The sequence below is a fragment of the Arvicanthis niloticus genome, chromosome 10, assembly GCF_011762505.2.
Source record: "Arvicanthis niloticus isolate mArvNil1 chromosome 10, mArvNil1.pat.X, whole genome shotgun sequence".
Classification (NCBI taxonomy): domain Eukaryota; kingdom Metazoa; phylum Chordata; class Mammalia; order Rodentia; family Muridae; genus Arvicanthis; species Arvicanthis niloticus.
In genome coordinates, this window is record NC_047667.1 from 43,282,700 (window position 1) to 43,295,180 (window position 12,481).

Sequence of the window (12,481 nt, forward strand, 5' to 3'; positions counted from 1 at the left end):
ATGTAGTAGTCCAGTTACCATAGAAACCAGTGTGGAGATTCCTCAAAATAATTGTACATGGACTAACTGCACTGCTTCTAGTATACATTCAGAATCAAGGTCTGTTCAACCTGGCACCATTATAGCAGAGGTGCCTACAGTGGAGGAAAGATGAAGGGATAAAGTAGACGTGTGTGCACGCACAGCAGAGTCTTACTCAGCATCAAGAACAGTTCAACTATGTCCTTTGCAGGAAAATGAATGGAAATAGCCACATTAAGTGGATCAGAACAACCACACAAGCACAAGTGTGCCATGTTTTTCTCTAGTAGTAAAAGTGGTAATAGAGATATTGATGGTAAAGAGAAAACCTCATAATAAAAAAGTACTGGGGCAGATATGACAGTATATATTACATGTTTGCATAAGAGTGTAATAAATAAAACTTTATTTTTATATACTACATGCTAATTTAAAAAGAAAAATAATGAAAAGGTTTGGAAAATATTTAATTATCCACTGAGCAACTCTCATTTAAAAAGACGGAAAGAAGAAAGAGAGAGAGAGAGAGAGAGAGAGAGAGAGAGAGAGAGAGAGAGAGAGAGAGAGAGAGGAAAAAGGGAAGGAGGGAGGGAGGAAGGAAGGAAGGAAAGAACTTAAAGCCAGGCAGTGGTGGCACATGCCTTTGATCCCAGCACTTGGAAGCAGTCTCAGACTCTATGAGTTTGAGGCCAGCCTCTCCTAAAAAGTGAGTTCTAAGACAGCAAGGACCACACAGAGAAACCTTGTCTTGAAAAAACAAAACAAAAGTCAGTTAAAGATTATTAGGCTAACCTCAGAGGGAAACAATTTTTAAATTCTAGATAAATTATTTTAAATATATCACAAAAGACCAAAGAACTTTAAAGATAGTAACAAACTGTAATGCCAAAATGGAAGGAAAATGTGATCTACTTCTGTCTTCAGAGAGCCCGCTCATCTGCATAAGTCTCAACCACTGTTCTGATTATCCTAACCGGTCAAAGGGACAGACATGGTTGGGAGTCTACTCCCAGAAAAAAGGGAGGCAGATATACTAAGCTTCCCATGGATTTGCAGTTCCATTTTCACACCACTGAAGTCAGCTACCAATCTTCAAGTTGTTAATTTACATCAGCACAACACACAGTAGCAGGAGTTCTAGGCATTTTGTAAAAGCGAAGTGGATGCCTCTGTGGAAACAGGCATCATCCAACCATCCTGACACAGTTTCAAGGCAGCAGCAGTACAAAGATAAAGGCAGAGGCACAGGGAGGACATCTGAGACCTTCCACAGGTAAAAACAGCTGCCTGAAAGGCTGACAAACCTGAGCTCGGTACTCAGGACCGAAGGATGAAGGAGAGACCCAACTCTCGTAAGACGCTATCTAACATCAATGTATGCGTGTGCATGCGCGTGTGCACACAGACACACACACACACACACTTGTACACACATATACACATACACAAATTAAAATGTAAAAAATTTTATCTAAAATAAAACCTGCAGAAACAGCGAACCATGTATGAGAACAGTAGAAACAACATGGAAGAAACCTCTAAAACATTAGAACATTTGTATTTCAAAATCAGTTATAAAACCAACTTATTAAACCAACCTTAAAGCAATATTAACAAGATAAAGCTATCCAACATTGTTTGAAACCTTTGAAGAGATCAGCAATCTATAAAGATTGGTGCGGGTCAGCCAGTGAAATGTCTCAGTGGTAGAGGCACTGTACATCGGCCTGACCATCCAGTTCAACCTGTATCTCAAAGTGGCTGAAGTGGTCTACTCTCACCTCTGCTTCTTTACACACACACACACACACACACACGCACACGCACACGCACACGCACACGCACACATGCACACACACACACACACGCACGCACACACACATGCACGCGCATGCACACATGCATGCACGCACACGTACACACACACACATTCTCTCTCTCATTTAAAACTGGATACAACTAGACTAAATTTCAGAAAGTAAAAATACAATTAACAAAAACTAAAACCTTCATAGGTTAATTCAGTAGCGGATTAGACAGGAGTAAAGAGTGAACTAGTAAGTGGAAGATAATTTAGAGAAACAGTTGCCCACCATGTAAAGACAGGGACATAAAAATACAGAATACAGCTAGAAGAACTGGAAGAAAACTTACCTTTAACACTTTTAATTTTTGTTCCAGAAAGAGATAGAAACAGAGAGAATAAAAATATGAGTATGGGGCATAGGCAATAATCAAATAATAGTGACTTCAAATTCACAAGGTTTAAAGAAAACTAATAACCCATAGATTTAAAATGTCCAATGAACTGAGCAGGTTAAATAATAAATTCACACATGCAAGTAAACATATCACATCATACATAAACATATCCTTACACTGAATGTAAGGGACAAACAGAACCTTTAAAACAGCTCAAGACGAAGAGGACAAAGCAATGGTCAAGGATTTTCAAGGAACAAGCCACCCTCCCCTGAGGGGAAGAGGACCAGGCTAACCTAGGGACAGCCTCAGTGCACTGGGTCTGAGCCAACTCCAGCCTACCCAGGCAAATGGCAGTGGGTGGGGCTGTACCTCAGCAGGCAGGCAGCGTACGCTTAGGGAGCCTGAGGCCCTGCACTCCATCCCAGCACAGGTACAGTAGTACAGAGAAAGGGGGTCCTGGTAAACACTACTAAATATACCACCACATGACCCTGAGATAAAACCCTAAATAACAAAGCTCAAGCAGAAGAAAAGCGTTTCCAGGCAGTGAGATAGGCGGTGTGTTGAGAAATATGTAATTAGATCCAAATAGACACTATTACAGTTTTTGTAACCAATTTCTTATGTTTTGATTAAAAACAACTTTTCTGAAAAAGAATAAAAATTCAAACCAAATAAACATCCTCAAAATTAATGTTTCCTTTTCTTGTATTCCTTTAAGAACACTGTTTACTGTGTATATTATATATTAGATCATATAGAAACTAGATATTCTTTGAATATCCACTTAACACAATGGTAATTGTGTTCATTTTCATTATGCTGTATAGTATAAAATATATTTTGTGTAAGAGCAACATATATGATTTATTGTGTTAGACCCATTAAATTACTTGAAAATTATAGCTCTCATTTTTTAAGGTATTATGTAAGGCATTTACACAAAATAAATATTTTGATAAAAATATAACATATCACTGTAAAATGAACGTCAGACACTGTAAAATAACTGCCTATAAAGTTAATAATGCTTGACATAGGAGGGCATGTCAGGAACAGAAGGCTGCAGTTACGTGGGGTGGCGTGTGCTCTGCCTTATGCTCTGCTCCATTAAATGGAAAGGTCACTTAAGGTAACAAAAGAGGGAAGAGAACCTCAGCAGCTTCCAAATGTTAACACTTCCATATGTACAGTTTAATCAATTTGGGTAGATCTAGCAAAATGCCAAAAATTACATAGGTTAAACATATGAATGTTAGTTGTTCATGAATCTACAGTCTTAGAATGCTAACTCAAGGTTTGAAAAGTTTTATTTCCTAGTGAGATCATATTTCCTAGCTAGTAGACAGCCTTCCTTTTTTCCATGAACTCACATATGGAGTAAAAGAAAGACGAGACAGAGGGAGAGAAAAGGAGGGGAAGTAATGGAGGAGGGAGGGGGAGAGACAGAGGAAGAGTCAGAGACAGAGAGGAAGCGGGAGAGAGGGAGAGAAACAGGGAGGGAGAAGGAGAGAGGGGGAGAGACAGAGGGAGAGGGAGAGAGAGTGAGAGACAGAGTGAGAGGGAGAGAGGGAGAGACAGAGGGAGAGGGAGGGGAGGGGGAGACGGAACGGAGGGAGAGAGAGAGGGTGAGGGAGAGGGAGAGAGGAGGGGGGAAAGGGAGAGGGCAGGCATGTGAGTGAGGTCAGGTAAAGGAAGCAGAGGTCAGCAGTGAGAGCTGGAGACAGAATCAGCCCCATCCTAATGATGCTCATTTTATTTATTATTTAATGTTTTATTTCAACTATAATAATTCTAAGATGAAAAGAGTTTGTATATATTTTGCTTAATACAATAAACACATTAATGCTTAATGCATTGCCAGGATACACGTTCACACACAGAACACACACACACACACACACACACACACACACACACACACACACACGCAAACCCCTCGGTCATGACCTATGAGGTCACCTAAGCTAGCTCAATGAGGAAAAAGATGAATTCATTTCTGGCTTTGTCTAGAAACAGTTCTAACAGTTTATCTCAGTAAATATTCATTTTCTAACTAATAATTATGGCATTATACTACAGGCTCACAATTACTACCAAAACATAGTATCACAAAGACAAAATAATTCCTCTATACTGAGATACAAATCCAGTATAGAGGGGCTGGAGGGATGGCTCAGTGGCCAAGAGCACTTGCTACTCCTGCAGATGACCCTGGTTCATTTCCCAGCACCCTCAGGGAGGTTAAAATTGCCTGTAACTTCAGTCCTGGGGGGTCCCCATGCCCTGTTCTAGTCTCTGTGTGAACTGAATATATTTGTTACACATATATACACTCAGGTAAGACATCCATAAACCTAAAATTGAGAAGGAAGGATTGCAACTCCTAAGATCTGTGGTAGTGTTAGCTTTGCCAATGGTAAGAGAGCACTAAGGCTGTCTGTCAGTCAGGAAGGGGATTCCAAGAGGAAGCACACCTTGTGATTATGTTTAAAAGGTTCAATCTACTTAATGTATGTTAGAAAATTAACTTTAAGTTCTTATCGGTGTTAATTTATTCCCATTTGAATTCCTTCTAACAGCACCTTCAGAGTCATCACTATCGTTGGTCACAGGTGCTTCCTTCTTCTTATAAGATCCATCCAACACTGAGAACTAAACTATCTTGTCTAATATATAAAGCCAAGCATCATGTTAGTATGCGTCAACATAGGACTAGTAACTAACTAGACAAGAAAAGCAAACCAACTTGAATTATCATTTATTTCCATGGTGTTTAGTTCTTCCACCATGAAGGTCTCACACTGTAAACTATCTGAGGGTGTGTAGCCTCTGTTATGCTGTGACAGCCCCTCCACTCCTATCCAGGAATTTTTTCATGAAGTAATGCTGGATTTTGTCAAAGGCCTTGTCTGTATCTATTGAGATAATCAAATGATTTTGTCTTTAAGTTCATTTATAAAACTGATTATATTTATGCTGAGCTGTCCCCTTCAACTTCCAGATAAAGCCAACTGCAGCCAACATCATCCTAACTGGGGAAACACTCAAAGCGATACCGTTAGTATCAATAATATCAGTAATGAGTCAGGGCTGTCCATTGCCCCCAAACCTTTTCAACATAGTTCTTAACATCCATCCCAGCTAGAGAAATACACAAGGGAAAAATTCAAGAACTCAAACAGTCAAAGAAGTTGGATTTGAAAATAGTATGAATTTATATAGAGAAGGTCTCCAAATCCCACTAGAAAACTTCTAGAACTGACCACCATTAATGAAGTGGAATGATGCAAGATCAACTTACAGAATTCAGCAGTCACCTTATGTAATAACAACAGACACAGTAAGAAAGAGCTTATGGAAACACATCCACTCAGTGTAGGATCAAAAAATAAAATATGTAGGAAAAAAACAGATGTGAACGGCTTATAAAATGAAAATTTTAAATCTCTTAAGAAAGAGACTGAGGTCCTTCCAGTCTGGGCCTGAACACTGAGCAGATCCTGGGTGGCAGATCTGCCCTAGTCTCACAGAACCCAGAGGAAGCGGGCCTCCCAAGAGCTCTAACCTGGGCAGTATCTTAGGTAAGGAGACAGCAATACCCGCCCCAAACAGGGAGTAACTGGGACCCACTAGGACCCAAGAAGTCACTCCTGGCATGGAGCACTGGTTCCTTCTGGTCTGAGCCTGAGCACTGAGCAGATTTTGGGCCCCAGGTCTAACCCCAGTAGTAACACCCACCCCACACAGTTCTGATACAACCAAAATAATAGGAAAGACAGGCTCCAGTGAGAGACAGGGCAGGTAGCACTACGGAGATACAGATGGCAAAAGGCAAGCACAAGAACATAAGCATCAGCAACCCAGGGTACTTGGCATCATTAAAACCTAGTTCTCCCACACAAGAAAGTCCTGAATTCCCCATATCACTAGGAAAGCAAGATTCAGATTTAAAATCCCTTCTAATGATGATGATAGAGGACTTTAAGAAGGACATAAATAACACTCTCAAAGAATCTGAGGAGAACACAGGTAAACAGGTAGAAGCCCTTAAAATGGAAACACAAAAATCCCTTAAAGAATTACAAGAGAACACAACCAAACAGGTGAAGGAACTGAACAAAACCATCCAGGACATAAAAATGGAAGTAGAAACAATAAAGAAATCACAAAGGGAGACTACCCTCAAGATAGGAAAAAAAATCAGGAGTCACAGACACAAGCATCACCAATGGAATACAAAAGATAGAAGAGAGAATCTCAGGTGCAGAAGATACCATAGAAAATATTGACACAACTGTCAAAGAAAATGCAAAATGCAAAAAGTTCTTAACACAAAACATCCAGGAAATCCAGGACACAATGAGAAGACCAAACCTACGGATAATAGGTATAGATGAAGAGTGAAGATTCCCAACTTAAAGGGCCAATAAATATCTTCAACAAAATTATAGAAGAAAACTTCCCTAAAGAACGAGAGGCCCATAAACATACAAGAGGCCTATAGAAGGCCAAATAGACTAGACCAGAGAAGAAATACCTCCCGTCACATAATAAATCAAAACAGAGTGCACAAAACAAAGAAAGAATATTAAATGCAGTAAGGAAAAAAGGCCAAGTAACATATAAAGGCAGACCTATCAGAATTATACCAGACTTCTCACCAGATACTATAAAAGCTAGAAGATGCTGGACAGATGTCATACAGATCCTAAGAGAACACAAATGCCAGCCCAGGCTACTATGCCCAGCAAAACTCTCAATTACCATAGATGGAAAAACCAAGATATTCCATGACAAAACCAAATTTACACATAACTTTCCACAAACCCAGCATTACAAAGTATAATAGCAGGAAAGCTCCAATACAAGGAGGGAAATTATACCCTAGAAAGAGCAAGAAAGTAATCCTCTTCCAACAAATCCAAAAGAAGATAGCCACACAAAGATAATTCCACCTCTAATAACAAAAATAACAGGAAGCAACAATCACTGTTCCTTAATATCTCTTAACATCAATGGACTCAATTCCCCAATTAAAAGACATAGGCTAATGGACTGGATACATAAACAGGACCCAGCATTTTGCTGCATACAGGAAACCCGCCTCAGTGACAAAGACAGACTCTACCTTAGAGTAAAAGGCTGGAAAACAATCTTTCAAGCAAATGGTCCTAAGAAACAAGCTGGAGTAGCCATTCTAAAATCTCCAGCCCGAGAACACAAAGGGAGGGAATCATGGCTCCACCTGTATAGGTAGTTGAGGGTGGCCTTGCCAGGAATCAGTGGAAGTGGAGGGCCTTGGTGCCTGAAAGTTTGAATTCCCTAGTGTTGGGGAATTTGAGAGCAGGGAGGCGGGAATGGGAGGATGGTGGGAGCACACCCTCATAGAAACTCCCAGAATTATATGGATTACACATGACAGAGGCAGGGCACCAGAAGACTAGATTCTAGAATTTAAACAAAAATTATCTTGATACTAAAATTTGTTTTGAGAATTGTATATTGTAGAATACATAGCCTTGGTGTATCTACTCATCAAGCAAGCTGAGCAGACTTGCTCAAACCTCTGATGTCCTGGAATTCCAGCTGGATGCAGTGAAGACACAGTGTCAGAGGCTTATCAATTTACTCTTCCCCCTGCCCCTCTTCTAATATCTCAACGCCCATAATCAGCTTGAAGAAGTTAATGAAGAGTCAGCGCCCCTATTTCCTGGGTTTCGAGACTGAGGTGGTTAATATTGGGCTGTCTTTCTAGGGAAAAGTAGTGGTTGTTGGAACAGGGAGGATTAGCTAGGACCTATTGCATAGCCATAACCTATTGGTAGAAATAAGTATAATTGTTATTAAGATGAAGTTATAATTTCTTAAATGGTACAAAATCTACTTTGATTTTAAATTTAAGGTTTTCATTAGTATGAGCTTCTTATTGATATAAAAGTGAGATTAATATTCTTACTCTCACAGGCATTGTGCCCATATAACACATTTAAGAATACAAGGCTTAGAACTAGTCCTTTAACTTTTTTAGCTGATTTGAGATGGTTAGCCTGTGAGTTAAGGGCCTATAGCAAATTCATGCCTCTGAGTTTATTGTTAGGGTGTTTTCTACGTTTTATTTAGAAATGGCTGAGAGGAGTTAACAGACAACAGTCCAGATTACCTTACATGATAGTTTGTTTTCAAAATGTCAGAAGTCCACAAAATTGACATTACAAACATTTCAGTATTAAGGTTCATTTTGATTAGAGACCTGTCTGCTCCTGACAGCTTCCTGTCTTGGATTCTAAGAAGAAATTAAGCATCTTTGGAGTTACTCCAGTTGTGGTGAGACAGCCACTAGGCAAGAATTGCCTTTTTTCATTTACAGACAAATTACTGTCCAGAAAAGGACACACTTGCGGAATAGTTGACTGATTATATCTGCCAAGACAGAGTAATCAGCCCTTAATAATTCTGCATCACTAGGTCTGTCAGATGATCCTGGGCCAGAAGGCTAAAGATCGGGTGCTCCAACGTTTTGTAGTATAGGGACTATCCAGATGTTCAGCGGTCTTTATAAATTGACTAAGTTTTAGAAACTACGCTTTGTGCTTCCCATAATTTCAGTTAACTCAGTTATTCTGGATTTCTGATGGGGTTGAAGACTTATAGTCTCATAGCCAATTCCGGCTATTTACTTTGAGAGAAAAGATTTGTGAGGATGGCTTTCAGCTGACATTCATTCTAAAGCCAAGAAAAAAAGGCCAGGTTCAGAACTAAGTCTCTTAGTTAGGAGAGATGACAGAGGTACTGGTTAGTCAACAAAATGATGGACTGGGTATCAGGTCTATCTTGGACATTACTGACACAAATTGATATAGTTATGCTCTATATTTTGAGAGAAAAGTTTTATTTTAACAGGAAGGGTGATATGTAGGAGGAGCTAGGGTGGGAGGAGTAAGGAGAGAAAGAGGAGGAGTAAGGAGAGGAGTAAGAAGAGGAGGAGCTAGGTAATGAGGGGGGCGGGGAACATGGAGGCAAATGTTCAAGTGTCTCCATCAGTCAAAGATAGTTGATATATCTAGATTGGGTATTGGGGGACATCTTGTTATTGAGAATTACCAAACTTATAAAGCCTTTGGTTAACATTAAAAAATTGTATAAAAGCAAAAAGGAGAAGGGGAGGTGAAATAGGGGTTCTCTAGGGAGGGGAAATAGGGAAAGGGGATTGCATCTGAAGTGTAAATAAAATATCCAATAAAAAATAAATTTAAAAAAAAGAGAGACTGAGGAAGACACTAGAAAATGGAGAGGTCTTCTGAGCTCATGGATAGTAGAATTAATATGTGAATATGGCCATCCCAACAAAAGCAATGTACAGATTCAGTTCAATTACAATAAAATTCCCTTATCATTTTTCATAGAAACAGAAGGAAAAAAATTCTAAAATCCATATGGAAGCATACAGGGCATTAATGAAGGCAATCCTGAGTATAGAGAACAGTGCCAAAAGGGTTAACCATACCAGATTTCAACTGTATCAAAGAGCTATAGCAATATAACCGTAACACTGGCACAAAAACAGGTATTAGACCCATCAAAAAAAAAAAAAAAATAGAAGACCCAAAAGTGAGTCTATGTAACTACCCACAGTGGTCAACGGCATAGCCCTATTTTAGAACAGTAACAGACTTACACTACAATGCTCTCAATAAGATTATAATGGACCTCAAAAATTCCTATTGCCTACCAACACTGTATGTCACCATAGCACACATGCTCACATTTGTGGTACTGGTACGAATCAACTGTGCTGTAAGTCATTTGAAAGCACATCAAGTACATTTACACACAGGGACTGCTACTGGTTTACAGATTAATTTACTTACCCCAGCTTATCCTGTATTTTGTGTCAACAAGAGAGACTTAAAATGTCTCAATGTTTGTGCTACGCTCCTTTTGCCCATGTGTGAAGAGGCTTTTCTTGATGAGTCTGAACAAAACTAAGCACACTTCCTTTTGCTTGTCTCATACACCAGAGCCATGAGAGCAACTATGTAAAGGTATGCTCCACCCCCATGCTTTTTATCGGCAACAAAGGCATTTGAGTGTCATGTGAAGAGATGCATTCCTACCTGTTTTAATTTTAAATAAAGTCATCTTTGCAAATTCAGTGCCCAGAGTAACCAAAAGGGACAGAGACATAGATATCATTAGGACACAATGCAGCTGCTGCCCATAGCTGCTCACATATAACATGTGTTCATTTCACGTGTCACCTGTGTGTCCTGAGAACTCAGAGCCATTATTGATACGAAGGATGTACCTACATCTTTGCTGACTAATGAGAAACAAGCAAACATACCTCTGCGGGCCTCACCCATGCCAAAGAGCAAGGGATAGCCTGAGCCGGAAGCTTTGTGTAGCAGCATCTGCAAAAGGCCAGACACGTGACTGTTCAATGCTTTTCATTGACTCTCTGATCCATTTCTTATTTTGCTATTCAGGCCATTTCAATTAATTTGTGTCACTTTAAATTTAATGCTTTGCACTTTAAAAATAATTTAAAGAATAAATTACAAACCATAGTTAAGTTTTTCAAGAGAACCATGTAAACGAAAGTCCCAGAAGGAGTCACTCAATCCCCTGGCATGTAAGTATCCCTCTTAACATGAACCTAAGTCATTTTCTTAATAAAAGACAGAATTTTATTCTCATGGTCCATTAAATTAATAATCAAGTGAAAGAAGACAAGAGAGGCTACAGTCCATCCTTGAGAGCAAGTGATGTGGGCTCGGGGATTACCAGTGCGCTGCAGAGGACCAGGTTCATGTCCCAGCTCCCACCTCAGGCAACTCACGGCCACCTGCAACTGCAGCACCAGGCCCCTGTGTGCACCTGATTACATATGTACACACAGTTTATAAAAGTAAACATTTAAAAAGATATGACATGATCATTTCCCCTGTGATAAGGGATGTAAAGAAGAATAAATGGAAGATGGAGAGACAAAAGATCCCAGTCCCAAAGTCCCATGATTCAGGATTTCCTTTTCCCAGCATTCCTGATAAATTCAACTCACTTGAGGAACCTCAGTGAGGACTTCTGGACAGTTCCTATATTTCCGAAATCTGGGTAGAACACTTCAACTTCCTTTTTCCCAAGGATCCGATGGATAATAACCCGGTACCACCACTTGTCCTCAGAGATCCTTACACAGCAGAGATGTCCTGGTTGGATAAAATATTCTGGCATAATATACCGATCAGAGACCAGCTGGTTGGAATAGCAGCGTCTGTACAATCCCGTAATGCAGAAAACCATGGAGTAAGAGAAAAAAAAGATCATTTTACTGATTTATCAAGAGCAAGAAAGTCTTAGCAAAAAGGAAAAATGTAGTTTTCTGATTTGTCAATGCCTATTTATGTCAATTTCGTTATCCAAATTCTTTCTTTTCATCAATAAACTCTTTCCAAATATGAAAATTACACACTATTTTGTTATCTTACATTCTCTAAATATAATCCAACTTCATTCCACGTAACTTCCTAAAATGGATACTTTCCTACATGTATGGCTCACAGTTCTGTGTGAAGAGCAGACAGAGAGACCCTAAAACCCAGAATAAATACCAGGAAGTATGTTGGGAAGCACACAGCACAAACAAGACTGGGACAGTGGCAGTTTCAAGGGACATATTAATGTAAAAGGAGAATTTGGGGGTGGAGGGGGAGTGTCTCACCCCTACACACAGAACTACAGGCTACCAATAACTTCTAGGAGGAGAACTGGCCTCTCCCAGGAATAAGCCCCAGTGCTGGTTATCCAATGCAGAGTGGTCAGTCCTAAAACAACATACACAGAACCAAGTTGTGTTTATATATATTTGTGACACACACACATACATACATACATATATACATACATACATACATATATACATGTGCATGTAAACAATAATCAAAGAAAAAGAGGCCATCACCCTGAAAGGGAGAAGCGGGTGGGTGGGAGGGGTTCCAGGGAGGATGGGGGGCCTGCAGGGGGAGTGATGCAATTCTAGTTCAATTAAAAACATTCTCTTAAAACAGCATCAGTGGCTCACTAATCCCCAAATGTAAGAGTGTCTGTCCAGCCTGTCTTTCTTCATGCCCCTGGATACTCGCCTCCAGAATTCTCTCCTATTCCTTCCTTATCCATATGCTTAATAGGTTCGGTGCTGCCTTAGAAATCTGGGTTCTTTGGAGTGCTTAAGCTTCGGAGTGTTTTTGCTTCT

The 12,481-nt window shown here is 39.8% G+C and overlaps 1 protein-coding gene across 6 annotated transcripts in view; it reads right to left on the reverse strand.

Annotated features, from left to right (window-relative positions):
- The window catches only part of Tdrd5 (tudor domain containing 5), a 54,137-nt gene that overhangs the window by 24,276 nt on the left and 17,380 nt on the right, over positions 1-12,481 (reverse strand). For all 6 annotated transcript variants that reach the window (XM_076941390.1, XM_034513086.2, XM_076941392.1 and 3 more), the window contains exons 10-11: positions 11,291-11,503; positions 10,574-10,640 (exon numbers count right to left, since the gene is read on the reverse strand). In XM_076941390.1, the coding sequence (XP_076797505.1) occupies positions 10,574-10,640; positions 11,291-11,503 (280 nt within the window). The remainder of the gene's footprint in view (positions 1-10,573; positions 10,641-11,290; positions 11,504-12,481) is intronic.